Raw genomic sequence first — 26,172 nt, forward strand, 5'->3', positions numbered from 1 at the left:
TTTCATCCTACCCGTGTAGGAGCGGGAAAGAATACTCCTACTGCAGAGACACTGCATGTCGTAAGAGGCGACTAATCAACAGTAGACCGTCTAGTGCTGGTTAAGGATTTATGAGACAGAGGGCCACAGTCGACAAAACAAAAGTAACTGCGCCAAGTTTTAATTTGTGAAATGCATTTACCTATTGTCTAGTATATGTACCAAAATTAGAGACAAACAGGTGTTTCCGATTATTTACATGCGAGCGACTACCGGGATAGGGCCCTTTCAATATTGAACGAAAAGTAATCATTTTGCCCATCACTTTCGCAAGGGTATTCATCAGTTCAAAGTGCATAAAGTTGCTCTCGTTTGCCTCATTAATAATTCTTACATATTTTATTTTTAATTGTTATTTTTGTTTCTTGTCCCGATTAAGCCCCTACGAAAGTGGGCGAAACGGTCATATCCCGGAAATCCACGGCCGCCATCGAATTGATGGGCACAGTTTTTAGAAGTCGGGGGATCGCGCGTATGAAAATTCTATTTATTTATATGTGACGCAAGCCTTCCGGGAAATATGACGTGTTTTGTTTTAGAGCATTCGAGAAGATTTGGGACCACTCGAGAGCACTCGACTTTACAATATAAGCAAATCGAATTGCATTTCAGTGCAGTTGCAATTACAACGTCGAAGTAAAAAATAGTTCGTGCTGTTATAAATTGTGTATGTGTGAGTGATAAATAATATTTTGACTGTTATAAATTGATTCGTTTCAAGACTGTTATAAATGTAATATTATTATAATTCATATAAATAAAGCACGTAGTTAAATTTACGTTACAGTAGTATTATTTTATGTACACGAACATAACTTGCCACAATTTTTCTTATGCCGTCATAAAAAATAACGTTTATTTTTTCAATAACAAATTAAGCAAGTATATTCCTGGATATACCTAAAGACGAATTATAAATATTTGACAAAAATTAGAAGTCAATAAATCAAGCTCGTGTTAACTCAATTTTCATTAATTCGGGGCGATGACTTCTTGGGTCTTGTTCTTCTTCTTCTTCTTCTTTTTCTTCTTTTTTTTGGGTTCCTCATCATGATCAGTGGACTCGTAATCAATAAATGACTTAAAGCTGGTAATGATATTTGCTAGGCCAATTTGACTTGAGGGTATCATAATCGATGTATCTGAAAGTGATGAGAAAGTAAATTAATTTGTGTGTGCCTATTACCCACCTTTATTTTGTATAACCGCCTGTACCAATTGCTTCGAAGCCCCCTCAAGAAAACCAGTAAGACCGTTTGAAGCGAAATTTAATTGACTACCCCATCTTGAGCCTGGACGTTTTTCAAAAACGACCGTTTCATTTGATGCTGACTCAATTTGGTTGCTTGTCTAAAACAATGTTCTATTTTCTACTATTTGTGTAGGCGTGCGACTTACTGTCTCGGGAATATCAAACACGCCTTTCAAATACTGATCAAAGTTTTTGAAAATGTGTTCGTCTGCAAACACCGTATTTATGAAGTTTGCAAAATGCGGCTGTAGTATATCCCAAATGGAGGTGGCAGTCTTTCTAATTGCTACTTCCCTTCCTGACGATGAGGGCAATGGTGAGATGATCTAAATTTAAGGTCAGGATTTTACCTATCTGAAAGCTTCACTCACTCACCTGTACATTTGCTACTAATAGAACTATAAGGGCAATCCAACGGATACACATTTTGCACGTTATAAACAGTTATTCCTACTGTTATTATTACTCCGTTTGCTGCTATCTTTATACGTACTATGACCGGATCTGTAGGTCAAACAATTTTATCAATTACTTACATTGGTGCCAAGTTTCGGCATAATTGCATCTGCCATCCTCCTTATCCAGAGCACGGACATGATGGGCAAAGGGACTACCGTGTTCTAACTCTCATTCACCACTTGACCAATTTGAAACAGTTTGATGCAAGCGCCTGGTCTTCATGTTTTATTTAAATTGGATGCTGAATGGTGTTGAGCTTTCGTTTATGGTGGTCCTAATATATCGGTGGAAAAAATGGGCAAAACGTTATAGTGTTCCAAATGGAATCGTACATAACAAGTTAGAAACTGTTGGAGAATTAACACGTTTGGCATAATAGAAACTCGGTAGGTCCAAGTCCAAAACTTTCTAAAACTTTTATAAACTTAGGCCTGTGGAAATAGAGAAGGCTTGAAAATAATTCATCTTTACAAATTTATTTATTGATTTATATTTGCAAAATATTTACAGTTGGTGCGATTAGGCTTGCCTAACACAACAATTGGAAAATTTCTACGATATGTTCAAGTGTAAATATATTAATAAAAAATATGGAGCTTTTATTAAATTTTGGATAAACAAAATATTCTACACAATTTTATAACTAGTTAGGTAGATGTTATATTTAAAATAAATTATACAATTACGCCATGTTTTACCCTAGAGTCGTTATGAAAACGTGGGTTTTACAATTTGCAAGTCTTTATAGTAGCCGTTCACGTTCTTCTGTGGCAAGAGTCTCGTCTTCTTCTGAATCTGTATACAATTCCTCTTCTTCGTCTCCTGACCAGTGCTCAAACTCTTCCTTGTGATGCTCCAGTGCCATTAGTGATGGAAACAGACTATCGCACGACGAACATCTGAAAACATAGTTAACAGTCAGAAAAATATCTAGACTTAGAGCGTTAAAGTTAATTTCCCACTAATAATTAATTTGGAAAATGATTCAGATGAAGATCATATTTTTGTAACTGATGATTCAGATTAATGTTTTCCGGTTTTTTCAGATATTAATTTAAAGATTTGAAGTGTAGAAAATGGCTGGTGAACGGCATCTTCGGTGTCATGGAGAGAGAAAGAAACACGTCTTCGGTAAAAAGGCTGTGGTTCGATTTTTACCAGGACGAAAGTAGGAAGATCGGTGAACAAAACAAGTTAGGCTAAAGTTGATCGCCCATGTGACGTTCCAAATCCAGCTGGAACGATGCACGTTGATGTTTTTGGAAAAAATATGACGTTTCTAGAATTTTGAAATTCGTAACCGGATTGTTATTATTACACAGTTCCTTTTACTTTTGTTGTCTTCTATACAAAAGAAATAGATGATATTTTAAAGATTTAGTAGGGTTACCTACACGTAAATTCTGAAGGAAATAGGGAATGAATTCAGAGTTTTCATAAAAAATTATACCTAACCATAAGGTTTTGCGAATAGTGCCGTAATGGTCTTATAATTGATTAAATCCCAAAAAAAGTATCTCAAAAATTCTGTGGGTGTTGAGCTAAAATGGCTCCCCTAACAGACTACAAATATTATATTTCAGTAAAGAAATAGATGGTATTTTCAGAGCCTTACTGTTTAGGGATTGTGAAAATTCTGGAGCAAATTACCAGACGCATGTAAAGTTTTCTTTAAAAATTATATCTATAATGTTATGTGAAAGTTGTCTTAAATGCCCTTAAAATTGCTTAAATAATTGGTGGGTCTAAGGCTTGCCTAAGGGATGGCAATTGATAATCTCTTGCTATATCTTGGTTAACAACAACTTTTGTATCGGCTTTTTTGGTTACAATTCGCAATTCGTAATCCTTTCTAAACGATACTGAGCTCATTTACGATTTGCTTGATTGAGCTCCCTGTGAAAATCAACATACGATAGCAGCGTACGGCCAGACGCGTAATGTGGAAATTTACAATGCAAGATTCCAACTCTGGTCCTCTGAAAATAGTCAAGAAGCCCTTGGTTTTAGAGCTTAAAAAAATAAAATATCAGGCGTTTGTCCGTCCCGAGGTCCGTCCGTTCGTTTCACCGACCGTTCTTGTATGAAAGCAAACATCGGCGCCGGAAAGTGAGAAAGAATCGAAAATGTACACATTTTATTGAAATTTCCGTTGATGAACCCGCACTAAATTTTGTGCTTTTGCAGTCTTGGGAATTTTCAGGTTCTGGTTTTCGGTTTAGCAGTGAACATTTATATTGCTTTGAATAATCCTCATATAAATACAGATGCGCCCTCCAATTTTCCCAACTTTGAAATTCGCTTCCATCGAGCATTCTTCATATATACCTACGTGTATCCTTTGTATTAATCTGATTGTGAGTGTACACAATGAAATTCGTTTCTCCAATCTCTCCCTTATATTTATCTTGTTGACTTTTATTATACTTCGTAATTCATAACGGACAAAGTTAATTATATTTTGTGCGATAACTTTTGTTTCCTTTGCATTGACCTTTTTTTTTGAAGGTTGTTGTGCAGAGAAGCTTTAATTCTCTTTGAAATAAACGGTGCAGGATTTTAGGCGGATTATCTAGAAGCACTTGAATATGGTAAGTTCGAGGTACCTATAATGTAAAATGCAAAAGCGCAAAGTGTGTAGGTAATCTATTTTAAATGAAAATTCATTATAAATTTAACGCTGCAACGTTGCAATCTACTCTGTTAACTTTGATAAGTTTATTACGTTCATTACCGTGTTTAATAATATGCCAAATTTCGTAATTTATAAGCAAAATAGTAGGAAAGGAATATAGTGCGGTGGAAATTGCTGCATGTTTAATACGGCCCTCGTCGCCGGAACGCGAAATATGTATAATTCTTTAATGCGATGGAATTTCATTATACTCACCCAAAGTGTCTTTTCTTTTGCTTATGTGAAGACAACTGCTTGGGACAGGCGAATGACCTGTCGCAAACATTGCAGGTTAACGCCTCATCTGTAACAAAATATACAAAATAAGCCTAAAACTTTAGGAAAAGTTTTATAATCACGTTCAAAACTTGCATTACTTATATGTTTATATATTCTGTTCACGAATAAGTACTTTTAGGGGAAGTTCTGCAAGTTCGAAGAGATTAAGTTTAACTAATTGTGTTTACATCTTTGTTTTTTTTTGCAAAATCCAAACTATTAAGACTCAAAAATTGAGAATAAAACTGGAAACGGTAAAAGCGTTTTCATCTTTATTTGGTTGCCGAATATAGGTACCTACCTAACAATTTTTAGTGTAGGTATATGTTCCATACTGTGTAGAATTTAAAAGGGAGAATTATTACCCCCAGTAGAGATGGTAATAAATATAATATATCTTCCTGATGAGCGCTATTCAAGCATTTGCATACAAGATACTTATTAAACAAACCACGATTGTACCCACTGTTAACGAATTTATCTATACGTAGTTATCGATCATATTAAACAATAGACCTGCGATTACGTGCGATATAATAAAGGGAAGGATTTTTGTTTATTTCTTAACCTAATTCACCTCTGTAAATTTATTTATATATTATTATACATTGTATCCAAGATAAGGATGTCGATCATGGGCATCTGGGAAACCATCAAAGATACGAAGATGGGAAAATCAGAAAATTTCGATTAATTTCGAAGATATACCCGAAAAAATTCTGATTTCGATGAAATTTGGGGGTTTTTGAACATGAAAATCACGAAAACCCGAAAACCTACTCAAAGCCGTCACACCCGTCTTTCTACTCTTATGGTTAATTAGGAAAAAACTTACGAAATGCAAATTTCACCTTTTTGTAGGGTTAGCTCCCAAACGAAGCACGTTGGACCCTCGTTTATTTGGAAAAAGTGCTTGTTTTATTCTCCTCTACCACCCAAATTTTTTTACATACTATGTATAACACCCTGTATAGTTCTGTTATGTGGGCTATTAGTAAGTCAAACTGGACGCAAACGAACATATATCATCCCTAAATAATCTTGGCCAAAAATCAACCACATCCTAAGTTCCGCTCATTCTCTTTCGATAGACTACACCTTTTGTATATGACAGCCATTCACAAACAATTAAAAGAAAGTCATCAATTCTCGCTGAACGGAATTTTTAATCTTAATCTCCTCTTTTTTGTGGATCTTGCTAAAAGAACTTACAATCCCCTTTTTTCTAATTACTTCAAGTAAACTTCATTCCTTCCACGAATCCTAACTACTGCCTTCAGCAGGAACCAGCTATTTGCTACCCCGTCAATTGTCACCTAACACTTTATCAATTACTCGGGAAAAACGAGTGTATGTAACCAGACTTCCGTGTGTACGGAGGAATGTACATAAGTTTTTTAATTAATAAGAATGCATAAGCTAAATACGGATAAGTGTGTGAAGGCGAATGTATGTATGCACTAATTTTTTCTGAAAACGAACAAACTATTTTAAAAACTTGCCACAAGCTTTTACTACTTCATTTGACGATAACTTAAATCTTATGCTAAGATTGCTTAACTTCTACACACGTGCGTTAATTAAATTTCGTCTGATAAAACTCCTTACTGTAAAACAACCTGATGTTTTACTTCTACTGCCTTAGTTAAATTGAATAAATCACAAAAGCGATTAAATTTAGACCAAAAAACCAATTTAAACACTTCGAAAAGGAAAAATAGATACTGAGATAATAAATTCAAGTACAATAAACCAACTTTGTGCTTATTCGTAAATAATCTCCCAGATTTACACTTAAAAACTGAAATATTCTCATATACAGGGTGTTATTTTTGGTGATCAGATCAAAATAACGTCTACATGACGTTGTTTACACAACAATATGCAATATCTCTTTCTCCAAAATCCGATAAAGCATTAGAGAAAATACTATAGTAACTCTGGTATGTAATAATTGCATTATTCCGCCTCATACTTTTATTATCCCCACCGTTTGCGCCAAAGATATCTAAGAAATGTCATGGGGAGTTGTAATGACTGTCAAAATGTTTGAGTTTTTTGTTGTTGTTGCATTGTGTGCCTTAAGGGAATCTTTGACTTGTTAAATTTATTTGTCTGGAGATGATTGTGTCCATAAAATGTTATCAGAAGTTGGCAAAAGTTGCAAACCGTACATCTTCGCTACCTTACGAGATTCTCATGTTTTAACGTCGGAAAAAAAACTCATCTTGTTTAAGAAAGTCGAACAATAAAAATTGATAGGCACTGGGCACTGTATAGCGAAGTTACGTTGCGATTGCTTATCGAAAAAAGCAGACTGGAGCGTATTCTTTGGCGATTTGCGTTAAAAGGTTTAGAAAATATGTAAATGGGGCACATCCTTTTTTTTTCAATTTAGCTCGACGGATACTTGAAACGAATCATAGAAGAAAAGGATGATAATGAAATTGCATAACCATTTCTCTATTAATGCGATTAAATTTTTATTACATCCATCATATCATATTTCAACTTTAGGGCGGTTAAAATCTAATTACGTAAAAAAATGCAAATGTGTGTAACGCGCCATCCATATGCATTAGCATTACGCATTAAAATATTCTCCTGCCTTTGTCTGACGATCTATTGGTACAATGCGTGATTACCATTTAATTAGTTTTTCTGAACCCACACATGGACCTAAGTCGGGACTCATTGCAAAAAAATATTTATTTTGTAACCAGCAGGTAAATTTCATATTCGCATATCGCAAATTTTGAGATTAGAATGATAAAATCGTCAAGCTGTTTCCTTGTTGATCACTTTTGAGAGGTAGGTAACTATTTTCTGCATAAACCGGATTGACATCTTTTGATCTCTGCTTTCGATGAATAGGTGATGAGTGTAGTTGCTTTCAGGATAACATTAGTATGGCAAAGGTGTGCCTTTACTCGCCCTTACACCTGCTAATTAACGGAGATGAAATTGAGCTCTAAACAAGATATGCAAATCCTATAACATTTATAAATGAAAACGATTTTTTCAGGTGATTAATGCAAGAAATATCAAGCTTTCTCTATTGCTAATATTTTATACTTTATTATTGGAAAGCAAATGTTGCGGATCTTTGTTGTTTGATTCTTTCAATTCTGGTGTCTGGATGTTTCTTTTAGGTATTAGTCCATTTTTTTGTAATTCTTCAGATTTTATGTTATTTATTTTCTTTGTTTGGTTTCATTGGTGATTATTGTTAAGAATTTTTTTAAAATTTCAATTACCTATGCATAGGGATGTGCGTTCAAAGATGGTTTCAGAGAAGCGCGATGGGGTGGATGTGGAGTAGAAAAAGGAGAACATTTCACCTTCTATTATAGTGGAGATACAAAAGGAAGAAATGGAGTAAGATTTATAGTTAATAAGAAGGTACAGTCTAGCGTTACCAAAGTAATAAACGAGTGTGATAAAATCCTGGCAATGAAAATAAATGCGATAACAAGGACAATACTAGCAATCCAAGTACACATGCCAAGTGATCAGGACGAAGAAGAAATAGAAAAACTGCACGAAAGAATTAGAGGAATAATTAGTAAGAAAGGAGAGGGGTCTCTCACTTTTCCGTTCATCTTGACAATCTACTTTCTATTCTACTCTAAAATTTCTTAGCATTGTCTTTCTGAATTCATCTGATTTAACTGCAGTCGAAGTACAGGCTTGGTAATTTCAAAATTTGGTTTGATTTGTAGGAATGTTCGAAATTTTCTATTAAAGTTTAGCGACCGTTTTTCTGCCTCGTTGAATTTCATTGTATTGAACTTTTAATAGCTTAAGGAAGTCTGGGTCCAGAATATTGCCCATAAGAAATTTATGCATTAATTAATTTGGAGGACTCAAACCGTAGAGTAAGCAAACGAATCAATGATTAAACATGACCGTTTTCATAAGAAGCTATTTTGTAGACGTTGATTAGAAATTAAGTAGGGATTATTCCGGTGAGATTCGGCTTTGGGCTATCGGAGAGTTAACCGTAAATAGGTTCAAAAATTACTTTTGGGCTAAACTTTATTGCAAATTAGGTTGGAAAATAATAGAAACTTTCACACCCAGTTCAAGCAGATGGATTACATGGATTATACAACTGTATGAATGGCACACATTCCCTCCTACAGCTGCAGTTCTTAGTATTGGAAGATACTCTGCCATAATTCCGGAGTCGAAGGGAGGTTGTCCACATCATCGTCATGCTCTTTTCTTTCTAGTCCCAGATTTTATAGGGAGAGGCCTTGGTATCGATCAAACACATGAACTTCCTAGTAATTATAGATCAATATTCTCTTAATGAAGCAGGCCCAGCTAATTTTGGACGGCCTATCGACAAGCCAAAGGCCATTCCAATAATAATTAGAACTGAGTTAGGATTTGGACTGGAAAGTACATTTGCATTCTAAGTTTTTTTGAATTTTCTTTACTAATTTACTTTTTTTGTTTCTCTTTGTACAGGGTGGTCTAAGTTGGCCACTTTCTTATGGAAACGCCCTTTATTTTAAGAGAAAAAAATTGACCTAGGCGTCTAGAGCCCAATTTTAAAGAGAAAATCACTGGCGCAAACAGAATTCAGTCATCTCTAATCACTAACCACTAGGGAGCGTTTCTCGAATTTAGTTAATTTCCCCAATTTCCCCATAACTTTCTTATTATTAAAGATAATTGATTTTGGCAAAATCTATCTTTTTTCTTTTTTATGGAGGTTTGTTTTTACTCATACGACCCTAAACTATATTTTTCATATGGATCACCCTATATATTTTGGAGTTTTTTTAAGAAAGCGTAAAATTTCCTAAATTTTGATGTATCACTTTGTATATTTATATTACATATTATTTGCAAATTGCAATATTACATTTTATACATCAAACTATTTTTATTGCACTCATCTAGGTTTCCATGGCGAACAAAAGATGGCAGGATTGTGTAAAAAGACAATTTCTTGGTTATTTGGAAATGTTTATTAGTTTCCAAATATTTTAAATAACACACAAAAAACAAGGAACATGAAAACACATGTGAATAAAATTTAGGAAATTTTACGCCCTTTTCACAAACTCCAAAATATATAGGGTGGTCCATTTGAAAAAATATAGTTTAGGGTCGTATAAGATAAACCAAACATCTTGTACAAAAACTCTGTATCGCAATAGATTCTACATAAAAAAGCCCTCTAAGAAGGATTATGTCAAAATCCGTTATCTTTAAAATTAAAAAGTATTGGGTATTAAAAAAAGCGACTAAATTCGAGAAACGCCCTCTAGCGGCCAAACGATTAGTGATATCTGAAATCGACAGCCGTCTTTGTGACCCAATTCGGGTACGAATATATTCGATGTTTCGAAATATTAGCTAGTACTAGTCTATTGTATGCCTTTTTTGTTTTTAGGAATTTTACTTTTATTTTCATTTATTGTGTTTCGGAATAATTGTTTGTCATTGTTAATTAATTGTGTGTTTATTAGAAACCTTTGTGCGACTCGGATATATTTTTCATGTCAGATTTGTCTTTTCGTGTCCAAGAGTTTAATGAAAATTTGTTTAGTTGATCCTTTCGAATATTGGGCAGTTGGTCGAGGACCCAAATAATTAACTTCGTGAATATTGGAATTTTTCAATTTTGATTTGTTTCAGCTAGCTGGACATGTGTTTTGTGGGTTGTGTATTTGACTGCACGTCATTTCACACAGCACTATTAAAGTTAAAATTCCTAGCGAAAACTGTAAATAGAAAAAATAGTAAATTGGATCTATTTCATTAGGTATTGATTTTTTCGTCAATATATACTATTCAAAGCTTTATAGTAACTTTGCACTTGGCAGTTAAAATCCATTTCCAGGAAAAAAATAAAGAAGAAATTTTCATTCAACCCATAATCACAAAGACTTTAAGTAAAGAGCTAGCCGTGGATAGTAATTCGATATTATTATTTCAAAGAAGGAACGATCAACCCCTTTATTAGCAAAAACCTATTGCACCTTTCAAAACTATATCAATTGTGCCCTCTATTTCTATCCCTAAAATAAATTTCCTTTCTACTAAACCCTCTTTTCGCTCTTTATAAACCCTTAACATAACCGTCATTGCTAACTTAAATCAACAGGTTTAAACATCAAGATGTCCTTTTAGTTATTAGACTTTGCATGAAAATATTTCACTAAACTTACGAAACGAGTAACTGTTTATGGGTGATGCAAAGAGGATCTGTTATTTTTCCTTGTTCACGATTTTCATAATAAATCCCGAAAGGAAATTGGGTCTTCATTATTCAACAATCTGAAATAGCTAATGGCCATTATCCAACTAGGAACTAACTTTTGAATAAGTCGAGTTTATTCCCGAGGTTGTTAGTTAGAAATCTGTGCCAAGTTGAACCCACAATCTTGTAAATAATTAACCAGGTACTTTTATTTACCATTACTTTAGCTTAAGGAGCTCATTATTTACTATAATAAAAACAGAACCTGCCTTATCTGTTCCGGGCGTATTCGATTAAAGAAAAAAGCACTGAGCTTTCGTCAACGCTCTCTAAAGCTCGTTTTAGTTATCCAATTTCATATTCAGCAATGGACATTTCATGGGAAACAGGTCATCTGTTGTGGAGTTCTACAAGCAGCAAATGCAGATAAATTTAAAATTGTCATTATACGCTTCAAAAACTGAAGCTTTAATTTAAAAACGTTATAGTGGATTCTTTTACTTAACGGCAGCAAAAGTTCCAGTATTTCTAATAAGCTTTAATATTGACTAAAGTGACAGTCCAAAATCAGATTTTTGTCACTGCAGTTACTCTGTGGGAAAAGCTTTATACAAGCTGTTCAACTTCAATATTTTATTTATTTCGTTTTCATATTTGGAAACGCGCTCATTGAATAACTAATTTGGAATAGTTTCCCTTAGCACTTTGTGTATCACAATTTCGATTTTACTCTTCCCACGTGTAAATTGAAGAGAAAAACGAAACGAGTATAAAGCGGCTTGGAATCACACTCAGAGAAATTGAGAACTTTCCCCGAACGGTAATGAAAGTGAAATGGAATATTTCATTTAATCTTAAGTTAATTTTTGCGGTGAGCGAAGTCGCGGTCACAAACTAAAGGGGAATTTCTCCTTTATTGGATTTTTTAATGTATAGGCATAATTAGATTTTAACTGGAAACTGTGGTATCAAGAAAGAAATCATGATCACAGGGACATTTGAAATTGAAAGACGCTGAGGTGTGTTTCAGTATCAACTCATTTACTATTCATTTTACATTGTCAAGTTCTGACCCAAATTTCATTTCAGTCCTAATAATAAGATTACTCTTTCATTAAAAGTAATTCATTTAGAAGACGTTAGAACTGTTTACAGTTTTCGGTTACATAATTCGATAAGCTAATTGAATTTGGTGTAAGTTCCAAGACCTGCAAAGGGTTAAAATTATGATGTCATTATCATTTCCACGTTCACGTATATGGTCCATATATAAACATGCGTGACTAAACGCGCTTGCAAATTTTACAAAAATAGTCGTTTAAGGTTTTTTTTATGGAATGTTTGAAAGAATTTCTCTTAAACTTATCGATGCTGTCCGAGAAAAAGAATGTATTTTTTATCATAAATTGCTATCATCCAAATCGCTTCCATATTTCTAAATTTCCTTTAAAACAGACATTCATAACACAAAAATTAGAAATCAGAATGTAATAACGCCGCTTATACACAAAAGCTCATTTTTTTCAAAGAACATTGTCATACTGTATTACAAAAATGTATAAGTTCCTCCAAGTCAATTTAACAAACGAAATATTCACTCGATTATTTAAGACAGAAACCTCCATTTTATTACATAGTCTTTGTTCAATAAGATGTTATATGTCTATTTATTTCTTGTTATATAGCTAGTGATATAAGAAGTAGACATGTATTATTTTATCCCATGTCTACTTTTAAATGACAAAATCTCTTCTGAAGGGCGCCTAATTTTGTGCAACCAAATTCTTAAAACAAAAAGATCTAGCTGTCATATTAGTTAATTTGAATATTGTTGACTTTACAGAAAATAAATCTCTTACGCGCCCTAAACTGTTACCGGCACTATACCGATTGACAATATCACCTTTTTTTTTAGTTGAATACATAGCACACGAACGAAAATAATACGGAAGTCAAAGTCACAATATTTAAATTAATTAATAAGACATATAACAGCCACTGAGGCCAAAGCATATTTCCGAGTCCAGTTCTCATTTGTGGCCATCGTAGTACCAAAAGTGTTGATGGAATAATTAAATAACCAGGCTTTAATTATTTGGAATGTCAATTTGTTGCTATGAGAGTGAATAAATTAATAACAAATAAAAAACTGTCATGCTATGTTTAATTACATTTCTGTTTATCATTAATTACGAATGTTTACCATTCAATTCGTGCAAAAATTCATTTATTTAACTACAGATCTCATCAGGTTATGGGCCTTGCACGAATTTATTTTTGTTGGAACTTCGTTGTGAACGATCGTAACGGAAATGTGTCTTTTGCATAGTTTTAGTAGGAGAACTTAGTTACTATCGCCTGAGTTATTTGTCATGGAAATTTCGCCAGTTTTGATACTTGACACTTTGGCATATGCCTGGTATAGCCGTCTCTCCCAGAATTTAGTCAACTGTCGTGGGGATTTAACCCTGGTAAGAACTAACAGGGGTGCATCTCCATCACTTTTGTTGCCATTGCGCTGGGCCGCGATATATGCCAAACAATGTGGTGAATTTTGTGGATTGGGGAGGTTGCGGGGTCGGCTAACTGGGTGTTGTCCGACCCGAAAGGATATGACCACAGCTTCGCCACAATGATTTTTTTAGTATAGTGGTTCTATCTGGCAGTTTTAATGTTTCTCGACTAACGGTTTTTGTCTTGATAGTTGGAGTTGTTAGTAAATAAAAAAAAAGTGTTTATTGTGCCTACAGACTTTTGTAAGCGATTCTGAATAAACTTTTAACTGTACATCGATGCATTTTGCTGTTGTAATGCAAAGAAAGTAATGCAATTTGTGTATCTCATTTTAGGATACAATATACAATTCACGGATATTAAAAGCATGAAGCGAGGACCTTTTTGATTTAGTCGAAACATTTTTCATTTTATCCGAAAGCTTTTTTTACTAAAAGGAATCTTTGTAAATTGAATTATTATAATTATAATATTTACATATTTTTAATCATTTTGAATTTTTGTTTGGGGTTTCAAGTGCCTATTATTCCTCTATGAAGAGCCCTCAGCCGTTTCGTAAGTTAGAATTTCATGAATATTTTACTTCCCCGTCTCTCATAAATGAAATTTCTTTACATAACCTTCTCTTCAATGTGAGATTCGATCCGCTACGGGCAATTCGCACGTCATTTAACTTAACAAACACTTATACACTTCCTCTATTTTAACATATACCTACATACTTCAAAGCGGTATAATTAGATGATCGTCGAATACGCTTTACCTACATCATCAAAACTCCCTTATGTCGGGCCAATTTACGTTTCTTTGTGATAAAGTGAAATCGTTACCTGAATTTAGAATGTTGTTGGAATCAATCTCAAAAAAAGAAACATTTTTAGGATCTTCATACATACAAGCCTAGGAAATATGGAAGTAAACGAAAAGTTAAACATTAATTTGCCTTTACCAATAATTTTTCGGATGATTGTGCCAGGTAAATAATATATGAAGCTCAAACTACATTTGTACATTTTTTAGCGCATTTCCACAAAAATAAAAAAAAATGCGCTATTGTGGCCACTTTGTCCGTCCGTCCGTCCGTCCGCTCGTTTTGCGACGCTACTAGTTCTTTATCTTAAGAGCTATTGTTCTACTTTTTTCGCTATTTGGTTCGTTATGGTGTCGAGTCTTGTACCAAGGAAGGAATTTTTTCTGTACCGCTTACAAAAAAAGTTATTGTAAAAAAAACAAAAAACCGTTTTTTACATGTTCCATAATTTTACACTTTTGCCGTTTATTAACGATCCTAGAGATCGTTTATAATTTTGCATTGCTATCTGTCGTCTGCCTGTTGGTCTGTCCGTCTGTTCTTTGTCTGTCTGTCCATCTATCTGTCCGTGTGAACGATAACTTTGTTTAGAAATGTTCGATCGCTTTTACATCTCCGTTAGTTATGAACTGAATTGCATGAAATTCAATATGGGCATAGCTTTAGCCATATAATACGCAATGCCAAAAGTTGAATCGAATCGATTCAAAATTCACAGTGCCCTTTTCGCATCTCGACCATTTATAAACCGAATTGCAAACTTTTTTACTTATAAAAGTATTTGAATGAAATTTGATACATAGGCACTTGGAATAAAGGAAAATCAAACGCCAATTTCAAAATTTGGTTTTGCGCATGCGCAGTGCCAACTTTTTTATTTATGGAAGAATTTAAACGAAATTTGATACATAGGCACTTGGGATAAAGGAAAATCAAACGCCAATTTCAAAATTTGGTTTTGCGCATGCGCAGTGCCAACTTTTTTATTTATGGAAGAATTTAAACGAAATTTGATACATAGGCACTTGGATAAAGGAAAATCAAACGCCAATTTCAAAATTTGGTTTTGCGCATGCGCAGTGCCAACTTTTTTATTTATGGAAGAATTTAAACGAAATTTGATACATAGGCACTTGGAATAAAGGAAAATCAAACGCCAATTTCAAAATTTGGTTTTGCGCATGCGCAGTGCCAACTTTTTTATTTATGGAAGAATTTAAACGAAATTTGATACATAGGCACTTGGAATAAAGGAAAATCAAACGCCAATTTCAAAATTTGGTTTTGCGCATGCGCAGTGCCAACTTTTTTATTTATGGAAGAATTTAAACGAAATTTGATACATAGGCACTTGGAATAAAGGAAAATCAAACGCCAATTTCAAAATTTGGTTTTGCGCATGCGCAGTGCCAACTTTTTTATTTATGGAAGAATTTAAACGAAATTTGATACATAGGCACTTGGGATAAAGGAAAATTAAACGCCAGTTTCAAAATTTGGCTTTGCGCATGCGCAGTGCCAACTTTTTTATCTATGGAACCATTTAAGTGAAATTTGATACTTAGGCGCTTGGAACAAAGAAAAATCTAACATTAGTTTTAAAATTTAAGTTTGCGCATGCACAGTTCCAACTTTCTTATTTAGAAAAGCATTGAAATGAAATTCTCATAAACTGAAATTGAGGTAGCACGTCAAAAATGGATTGCACCTATGCAACGCTATCTTTCATATTTGTGGCCGGATTTTTACGATTTTAACAGAAGTTGCATCTTACAAATGGGAAATGAATGCAAGTGGAAATGCGCTTTATGTAAATCGTTTACGATTACTTTTAACTTTTTAGTAGATATCGATGTTAGCTTCTCCAAGACAAATTAATATCAAAATCAATGACTAAGGTAGAGGGCTCAAACTAAAAACAGTTGCATCTACCACACTGTATTTTGATAGAAACCTTTTCGAGCTTTATCCGTAATTTACATTAATTTATGTATATATTCTAGTGTTTATTCAATTGGTCCTGATTGTTTTCTTAATTAGAAGGCGTTGTAATGCGGGATGTGTTCAGTTTAATTATTATTCAGATAATTTTTGGTCAATTAAGCAATGTAAGATAAGCTTACGTGAATCCAATACTGACTTCTAGTATACTGTCACGACAATCGGAGTAAAATGACTTAATTAAGGTGTATCTTTGGTAATTAATCGACGGAATTTTTAACAAAAGATATCTCGGGCGAGCGCCATTTTGAGTTTTGAAAAATATTTAGTACGTATACGTTTTAATTAATTCTAGTGTGATAAAATATAATAGCTGTCAAAACTGTGAAACTTGAGTTCGTCATATCGCAAGATCTCCCGTGTATAGTTGGGTTGTTCTGTCACGGCAATTAGTGAAAAGTAAGGGGCCTGTGATGGAGTTTAATAATTACAATGGCGTTTCTACACGCTAAACGGCTACAGAGACCATTAATTTCGTACTTATAATTTCATTTAAGCGACCGCATAAATACAGTTCTTTATTTAAATAAATGTATACGTGCATGCAAGAGCTTTATTGCTATATAATATCGAACCGCGTAACTAGTATACCTATTGCTTATTACGTAATCAATTTATAAAAGGTAAACAAGTGAATTAAAGCTAACGACATTCCGAGATTGAATAAATTCGAAAGAATAAGTCCGTACACCCCTTACTTAGCCGAACCCCTGCTTTCAAATTCAACAATATATTCTCGCAGCCTCCAGTCGACCTGCACTCTAAGCAATAAGTTTTCTGCAAATATTTGTCTTTGGAGGCGGAATTTTTAAACAAGTGTCCCTTTTATGCATTGCAATCTTTTAGTTTAGATGAAACTGGAAAACTACGTATTTTCGGCGTTCGCTTAACGAGGTTGTGAATTTAATACACTAAATGCACGCTATTGGATAATTAGCTCCATTTTCTACTAAATAAGTACTTGCATATACGGTGGTGGATTTTGTTATTACATGGCGTATGAAATGAAAAGAAACATTTATGGTGTTCACTACTTTTTCACGCCTACCGCCCTATGGCTGTTACAAAATGTTTTTGGGAATTGTATAACAGTCGAAAAGAACCCTTTTTGGATGCACTCTAAGTGCAGTAAGTATACCTATATCCAGAAACTTCCCTGCTCGAGTTTGCAAAACAAAAGAAATCATATGTGGCGCTCTTATTTGACTAACAAATGTAGCGATTGAGTTTTCACCATTGCTGTGTCATTGTTTACTAGAAGAATATTTAAACATTGGTATTACTTTTCTATATATATTACAAAAGATGCAACTGATGGAAGAATAAGGTTGAGTAAAGTATTTGAATACTTTTAAGACCTGGTGTATTCTTTTTTCATTAACTCATATTTTTGACGCCCGGTTTAAAATAGCGAAAGGGTAGAAAAATACTACTTCCGTCTCCATTGCGCATCCCTAATTAGCCTATCGATTGAAGGAGATACCAAATAATAATAATAATAATATTTATTACTGTTAACATGCCAATAAAACATCAACAGAAGTCAAAGGAAACAACACAACATTTATACATTCATGTTAAATTTCACATAGATCACAGTCTTTAAATTCATTAATAGTATAAATGCGCCTTCAGTAAGGAATTTTTTTAATTTAGTTTTCAGGATATTGTACGGTAAATCCCTGGTCTGGCCAGGCAGCAGGTTAAAAAGCTCAAACGAAATATTTACAAAACTTCTGTGAGTTTTATCTAATCAAAGCCAATAGGTACGAATTAAAGGGAGTTTTACTATAAGCTGCTCCAATACCCACTGGCGAAATTGATGCAAATGATCAGAAAGGTAACCACAGGACTTTGCAGGCAACTCATATTTGCGCAGACAGGAGACAGTGACATTGCTTCTTCGTTAAGCGTAATTTCCCTTGAAATAGAGACTTCCTTTAAAACAAGATTTCCAGTACTGCCATAATCAGTGAGAAAAACCCTACGCACTAACAAACCTCGATTTGTATTGGAGAAATCATGTAGGCAGTTTTTCAGTTATACACGGCATAGAATCAATTGCCTGATTATTACCTGATTGGCATGATTATCGCTCGGATTATCGACGACCATCCAATCCCCAAACCCGAACACATTTTTTAACCAGATGAGAGGCGGCAAATTTTTCTGGAGCTCTTTGATTTGACCTTGGAACAAATGAAATCTCACCGTTTTCGATTTAACCAGGTGAAGGAAATCCGTTTTTGCAGTTAATCCATTAGGGTTTCTTGGTCACAAAATAGATGCTGAAGCTATTCACAAGTTAGAAAAGCATATTCAAGCTATTCGTGATGCGCATCAAACCATCGTCACCAGAAGATGCAACTGATCTTGGGTAAGGTACTACACTTCATTCTTTCCAGATCTTTCAGCGGACCTTGAATCTTGCTCTTGCTTAAATCTTGATGGGTAATTCTTTAAACTTGAAACTTACAACTTTAGCACTGATTAAGGTTAAATTGAAGATAAATAGTTAGTAAAAGTTTTTTAATAAATTCAAAGCGGCAGCATTTTCGTTACTTTGACGTTTCGTCAATTACGACTTTTACAAAATAGGTATAGTACGAGGGTAAGTAGGACATATATACAGGGTGTTTTTTTGGGAGCTTTAGTTAAAAGTTTCTGGGAAAGTAAAATAGGTAGGTTTTTGAAAATTTCTACTTAGGAGTTACTCTGAAGGCCGAATCTATGTAAAATATTTTCAAAATATCCGCACTTCCTGAAACACCGGAAGTAGATAGTAATTCCGTTATTTTAAATGGCAACCCCTATTTTTGGATTCTACGTGAAATTTCAGTTCTTTTGATACCCATATGTCGATATCTGCCATTTATGGTTTTTAAGTTATTTTGACATTAAGAAAAAAAAATGGCGGATGCAAGATGGTACCTTGACAATTGATTACTTGAAAAATGTCGAAAAAATGTTATAGTCATGGCAACCCATTTTTATCAGTGCATAGAGAATGAATAGGGCTTTCTTTTAGTGTACTTAAAAAAAAGTTAAGTTGCGTACAACCGCACCTATGGAGATCCAAATTTAAGAAACTTCAAAGTCTATAAACTCAGTTTTTTTAAATGGAATGATCATGTTCTTACTATTCCATGAGATAGAGAATCCAAATGGGCATATTTTGACAATACATGTTCCTATAGCTATCTTTAACAGTTTCTGACTTATTCCCATTTGATGCCATTTTTTTTCGCAGTTTCTTTTTAGTAGTTGGCCACCAGGATTTTATAACAATCGAATTTTAAACAAATCAAGGAATGGATTCTTTAATACCATTGATTCTAGTTCTAGTTTAAATAATTCATTAATAAATAACTCATTTATTAAGGATATAGGACGGAAAATTTTTGAAAAATCTAAACAGAGTCGTTCAACTGAATTTCTTAAACAACGTATAAGTTTGGAAATTAAGAGAGGTAATGCGATATCTGTTCTAGCAACAATTCCATACCAAAAATGTTTCAACGAAGTTTTTTATATTTTGCATTGAATTTATTTTGTTAATCTTGCATTTGCAATTCAATTCATTTTCTTAAATATTCTCTCGTAGAGCTTTGTATCACTTGTGCTTCAACGGTTTGTAGTGCATTAGGGGTACAAAATTTCCAAAATGCATACAATTTCGTTCCAGTTTTGGAATGAATGTACGGAAAGCACGCGCCGAGATTCTGCCCATTTCACCATAAATAACAATTAAATTCTTAAATAGGTGAAACCACTGCGAGTCATTTCTCGATTTTTGAAAAACTTATGTTAACCTATAACAGTGGGTGGTGGATTAGTGTCACTAGATTTGTTTAAAATTCAATTGTTATAGAATCATGGCCGACTACTAAAAAGAAAATCCGAAAAAAATAGTATCAATTCAATAAAATGGGAATAAGTCAGAAACTGTTAAAGATGGCTATAGGAACATGCATTGTCAAAATATGCCCATTTCGATTCTCTATCTCATGGAATAGTAAGAACATGGTCATTCGATTTAAAAAAACTGAGTTTTTAGTCTTTGAAGTTTCATAAATTTGGATATCCATAGGGGCGGTCGTACGCAACTTAACTTTTTTCTAAGTGCACTAAAAGAAAGCCCTATTCATTCTCTATGCACTGATAAAAATAGGTTGCCATGACTACAACCGTTTTCAAGTAATCAAATATCAAGGTACCATCTGCATCCGCCATTTTTTTTCTTAAAGTCAAAATAACTTAAAAACCATAAATGGCAGATATCGACATATGGGTATCAAAAGAAGTGAAATTTCACGTAGAATCCAAAAATGCAATAAAAATAGGGGTTGCCATTTAAAATAACGAAGTTACTATCTACTTCCGGTGTTTCCGGAAGTGCGGCCATTTTGAAAATATTTTACATCGATTCGGCCTTCAGAGTAACTCCTAAGTACAAATTTTCAAAAACCTATCTATTTTACTTTCCCAGAAACTTTTAACTAAAGCTCCCAAAAAAACACCCTGTAGATTAAAAATGTGTATGTGAGGGATTATGTAAAACATAAAATAATTAGGTGAATGAGAAAGTCAAAGACTTTACTTACCAGTAGTGAGTAATTTAAAAATTTGAACTATTGAAATTTGTAATATTTTATTGACTAGTGTAATATAAAACGTCCATATTTTCTTCTTCAGATCATTCATTTTGGTTGATGTTGAAAAAAAAACGGATTATGGTTAGAGATGAACAACCTCAAAAATGGGCGGACTACCAAAATTACACAAACAAAATTTTCCACTAAGACCAATAGTTGCTTCATACACAAGCCCCCATATAACCTCTCTGAATGTCTTTAGAAAATCCTTACAAATATAACAAAAAGAAATAAATATAGTATTAGAGTTTCATGGAATTTTAAAAATTTTATTGACACAGCACCATATCATGAAGTGCAAATCCTTTTTCCCCTTGATATAGTCTCCCTTTATAGAAACATACCGACAGTCGCCATCACTTCAATTAATAAAAAATTTACTTCTTATTAAAAAATGAATTTCATCACTACCTTAACATTCATTTTAGATTCCACATACTTCTCCGATAATGACAATATCTATTTTTACAACTTTTTGGAGTCCCTATGGGGTCTCCAATTTCCTCATCCATTGCTGAACTTGTCCTTCATGGTATGGAAAGTGAACTACATAAAAACAAAAATTAAGTACCTACATTAGCTTATCTATAAGTAATAAGATATGGTGATGATATCATTATTTGTGTCGACAGTACCAAAGTAACGGAAATCTATCAAATTTTTAACAATTACCACCCTAAACTAAAATTCACCCTAGAAAAATAAAATAACAATTTACTAAATTTCTTAAGGTCTAACCATAATGAAAAACATCAATAACAACATTTTCAACAAACTGGTTTAGAAAAACTATAAAAACTGGAAGATATCTACATTATAACTCCCGAACAACTACCTAACAAATACAAAACCATATTATAAACAGTCTAGTTGACCGATCCATTTTACTCTCCAGTTCCAAATTTTATTCATCCTTACAAACCACTGTTAAAAAAAAATAGTTTTCCTGCTTCTTCAGTCACACATACTTGTTAAACTCATTATATACCGCACAAATTATAACTTATAAACATTCTATGGCAACACTCTTAGAACATTTAAACTTTAAAGTTTCTGACAGATTTAACGTCTAACGTTCATCTCCAATTATTAATCTGTTTCTCTTTCAACATCTACCAAAATGAATAAACTGAAAAAGAAAATATGGACGTTTTTATACTGGTTTTTATATTACAATAGTCAATAAAATATTACAAATTTCAATAGTCCAAATTTTTAAATTAAAACAATTTCTGGTAAGTAAAACCTCTCTTTGATTTCCTCACTCACCTAATATTTATGTTTTACAGACTCCCTCACATACAAATTTTTAATCTATATGTTATATAAGTTACTTATTCAATGGTTCTAGTTATTTTGATACAGTCGTAATTGATGAAAAGTCAAAATATCAAGGAAGATGCTGCTGCTCTGGATTTATTAGACATTTAAAACATTTACTGGTGACTATTTATCTTCAATTTAACCCTAACAACGTCTCCAGTTTTATCCAATTTCAATATACAAATGTAGCACTGATGAGAAGGTTGAATGTTAAACCTTCAATCCTGAAAGACGAATTTGTAAATATTCTTGTGTATCCAACGTCATGTAGACGGTATTTCGGTTACAAAAGTAAGGACGGAACATCCTGTATATGAGAATATTTCAATTTATTAAACAAATCTGGGGATTATTTGCGAAATAAATACAAAGTTAGTTCTTTTCATTTGAACTTGTATCTCAGTATTGTTTTTCCTTCTAGAAATGTTGTAATTCCGTAATTCGTGTTTGAATTTCATCGCTTTAGTGATTTATTCAATTTAGATAAGGTGTTAGAAATACGACGTACATCTGGTTGTTTGCGATAAGAAGTTTGGTTATCAGGCGAAATTTAATTAACGCACGTGTTTTGGTGCTGATAACGAAGACGCAGGTGTTTCTAAGAGTTATGCGTTTCTTGTTAGAAAAGGGACGTTTGGTGCGTTCCGTCGTTGATTGACGATTTATTTGAATGTTCTTAAAGAAGTTTATTTTATGGTGGAAGTGGTACTTCCTTAAATACTGGCGACAACGAGATTTATAATAACTCACTACAAAAGTAAGTTAACCAAAGTGGTGTAAGCAGTTTCACGTGTGTTGTCCAATTTCGGGGAAAGTTTTTTGGATTGACAAAGCAAACAGTTGACGGGCATAGAGAGATTTCTTATTTTAATTATTGGCCGCCTACAAGCCATGAACGTTTTTGTTTCTTTCGGTGTTTTTGTTTTATTTCTTTCATGATTTTCGGAATACATTTTTTTATTGTCAACCAATTAATTGTGTGTTGATTCGAATACATCATGCGACCCGAGTAGAGTGTTCATGTCAGATGTTTCTTTTCGTGCCTAAGAATTATGTCAGGTGCTAATGTTATATACTTGGAAGTTTTGGGAAGTTGATCGAAGCTACTGAGTCTCCCAGTTTATTAATTTAAAACCAACATTGGGATTTCTCATTATGACAGGAGCCGGCGATGTCTACTAGGTTAGGTTTCAATTTTGATTTGTATGGTCATGCTGGACAGGTGTTTGTGGGTGGTGTAGTGACCACATGCCATTGTACACAGCGTTAATTGGCGCCCAACGTGGGGCACCCAGCAATATGTATGGTACCTCAAGCTTGAATTATAAAGTTGACGCTTGGATACTGTCGAAGCCTATACATATTTTGATGCTTGCATTCAAACTAGGAAATTGAACCTTAAATCTTGAAGATCAAATCTTAATGCTTGAAACACGTATCATAATCTTTTAAACCATGAATCCTGCAATTTTGAAGCTCGTATCACGAACCTTAGACACTGAAACTTATAGTACCTAATTCTTCAAAGTGTCTTGCAACATCTTACATTACAGTAAAGTGAAGCTGGAACTGGAATCCTTAGGAAATTACGGATCTCTACAAGCTTGTATCTTAAAATTTGAACTTTGAAAATTGTATAGTGAAGGAAAAGGCTTTTCCTCCAACATTTGATTCCTGAATACACGTCGCAGAAAGTGTTACCCAGAACACAAAAAGCATAAAATTTATTTTTCGCGTGGGAAGTTGTGAACCGTCATTTCCCCAATGAAAATAAAGAAAGAAACTGTTCATTTTGACCAACTTTGTACCTACTTTATTTTGGAGATGTCGGGCATTATGTGATTGTCTCGCCTTCAAAGAGCCCACGTTCTTTTCGTTCAATGAGCGTTTTGGATTCATAGTTTGTGATGTTATGGTGGGCATAATATATGCAGCACAAATCGTAATGTCAACATTCTTAATAATTGAAATTGGAATTCTGTCACAATTTTCTGATCAATAAATTAAAGGTGTACGAGATCGAAACTTTTATCGTATGATAATACAGACATTTGAAATTCCGTATAAAATTATACAAACGGTGGTTGATGTATGTCTTTGACATGTGAACGAACAACTTTTAAGTTTGTACAGAATTTATGATTACCGTCCAGTCATTTTTCATACATGACGAATGAATTTATGAAATTCTTAGTTTGTTTCTAATGTCTAAAATATATGCTTCTAAATCCAACCCTTGACGGTTTAGCATAATCTAAAAACACATTCTTCTTTCTTGAAGGCGAGATGAACAATGTGTCCGAACAATGAACCAAAAACATAGAACAGAGGGAGAATATGTAACAAAACAAAACTCCCTAGCGAATTCTTTAGGCAAATTTATGACAAGAAGCGTCATCAATCTTATTCACGCTTTTTTTAGCGTTGTGCTTCCAGCATTTCTTCCTGGAAAATTATGCTGTTCGAAAGTTTCATCTGCATTATCATAAATAAACAACAAACGAACATTATGGTATTTCATCCGTTTAAGGAGGCGAAAGATTCTCCGACGGTCGGACAATAAGCTCGTGTGCCAAACGGTAATAAAATAATATGAACTTGTCAGTTCAAAGGGAAGCGGTTATAAGGGAACGAAAATGTTGTATACACGCCGTGGTCATTAAGAACACTAGAAAATTACAGTGCCGAGTTCCATTCACAAAAACCCTCTAATTATAAATAAATACACTTAGATATTACCTTCGAATAGATATGAGACGATAAGTTTTATTTATTGTGAGATTCGGACAAGGATACATATTTAATTCGCCCGTTCAATTGACAACCGCCGTATGGCGTTGCGTAGCGGAAAATAAAAGACATGTCGAACCGGAACTGCGATTCCGGTTGAGCGACGAATGCGGCATCTGTTGTGAAAATGAATATTTATAAATCGAAGATTTACATATTATCCGTGATGCCATCGTGTATGTCATGGAATTTATTTGCAGGTTGTGTAATTGTATAACGGACAATTGTAAACCGATAAACAATTATATCTACTGTTTTACTCTCCGTTAAAATGAAAATTATGGGTATCGTTTGCGCAAATTAAAACATAGGTCCTCATTCTCGCACGTATTTTTCAGATTCATATTCGAGTAGGTAGGCAATAGACAATAAATAAAAATTGAGATTTAGTTGCATACCTTTAATAAATTAATTAAGACTTGCTATAACTTGGGGACTGGTAAGCTCTTATTTCTCGAACCTCGATCTTTATACTGATTCAACAATAAGATCTTTGGCAGCTAATAAAGAAGGGCAATCATAGCTTCAATAACAATTCCATAAGTATCTTGTGCCAATTAAAAAAGAAGTGGGACTATTATATTACTTACCTACTTACGAAAGACCACTTTATATAATTAAGGGCAACATAATCATACCTAGTTTGTTGCTAAATTCTTCTATGAATTCTGCTGTAGGTACCTTAATATTTCTGTACATATAAATTAGTCTTCTTGCTTTCTACACAAAGGGAAAAACAGCTTGTTTTTGGGTATAGGTATTGCTACTCAGTTCCTCAATTTTCCGAATTTTGTTGAAACTGCTTGATTTCTTTTTATTGTACCTGCAATTCTCACTTTTTCCTGAGCTTTTTAATTTTCCTGATTTTTCAATTGTACCTATTCAAATAATAATTGTATAGGTATAACACTGATGTAAGAAACTTACTAAAATCCACAAGTTGAATGAATATACAACATGAATTTTTTGCCTTTTTCGACAATTGTACCTAAGTGCTTTGCACCCTAACATGCACATGAATAAATAAATAAATAGAATTACAAATAAATCACCGTTTTAATCATTGTCTTAAAAAAAGATAAAACTGGGTGTTAGTACAGCGAAACTGGAAGAAATGTACAAAGAAAAATAAATTAGTATAAAATAGTTAATCTT

General features: G+C 33.6%; 2 protein-coding genes across 3 annotated transcripts in view; both read right to left on the reverse strand.

The window, feature by feature from the left end:
* Nucleotides 1-809: 809 nt before the first annotated feature.
* On the reverse strand, nt 810-1,821 carry LOC116182917. 2 transcript variants are annotated; one of them, XM_031503481.1, is made up of 4 exons: nt 1,667-1,821; nt 1,438-1,617; nt 1,230-1,389; nt 810-1,181 (listed from the first exon to the last, which is right to left on the reverse strand). In XM_031503481.1, the coding sequence occupies exons 1-4, from the start codon at nt 1,715-1,717 to the stop codon at nt 1,012-1,014; spliced, it is 561 nt and encodes a 186-aa protein (XP_031359341.1). In that variant the 5' UTR covers nt 1,718-1,821; the 3' UTR covers nt 810-1,011. The 2 variants fall into 2 exon arrangements, with proteins under 2 accessions (XP_031359341.1, XP_031359342.1); XM_031503482.1 differs by having other exon boundaries at nt 1,673-1,797.
* A 415-nt stretch (nt 1,822-2,236) lies between these two features.
* Nucleotides 2,237-26,172, reverse strand: part of LOC116182916 — a 30,550-nt gene continuing 6,614 nt past the window's right edge. The window contains exons 2-3 of the mRNA XM_031503480.1: nt 4,641-4,728; nt 2,237-2,649 (exon numbers count right to left, since the gene is read on the reverse strand). Of these exons, the coding sequence (XP_031359340.1) occupies nt 2,493-2,649; nt 4,641-4,728 (245 nt within the window). The 3' untranslated portion in view covers nt 2,237-2,492. The remainder of the gene's footprint in view (nt 2,650-4,640; nt 4,729-26,172) is intronic.

This window comes from Photinus pyralis, unplaced genomic scaffold (assembly GCF_008802855.1).
Source record: "Photinus pyralis isolate 1611_PpyrPB1 unplaced genomic scaffold, Ppyr1.3 Ppyr1.4_unclustered_Scaffold8043, whole genome shotgun sequence".
NCBI classification, from domain to species: Eukaryota; Metazoa; Arthropoda; class Insecta; order Coleoptera; family Lampyridae; genus Photinus; species Photinus pyralis.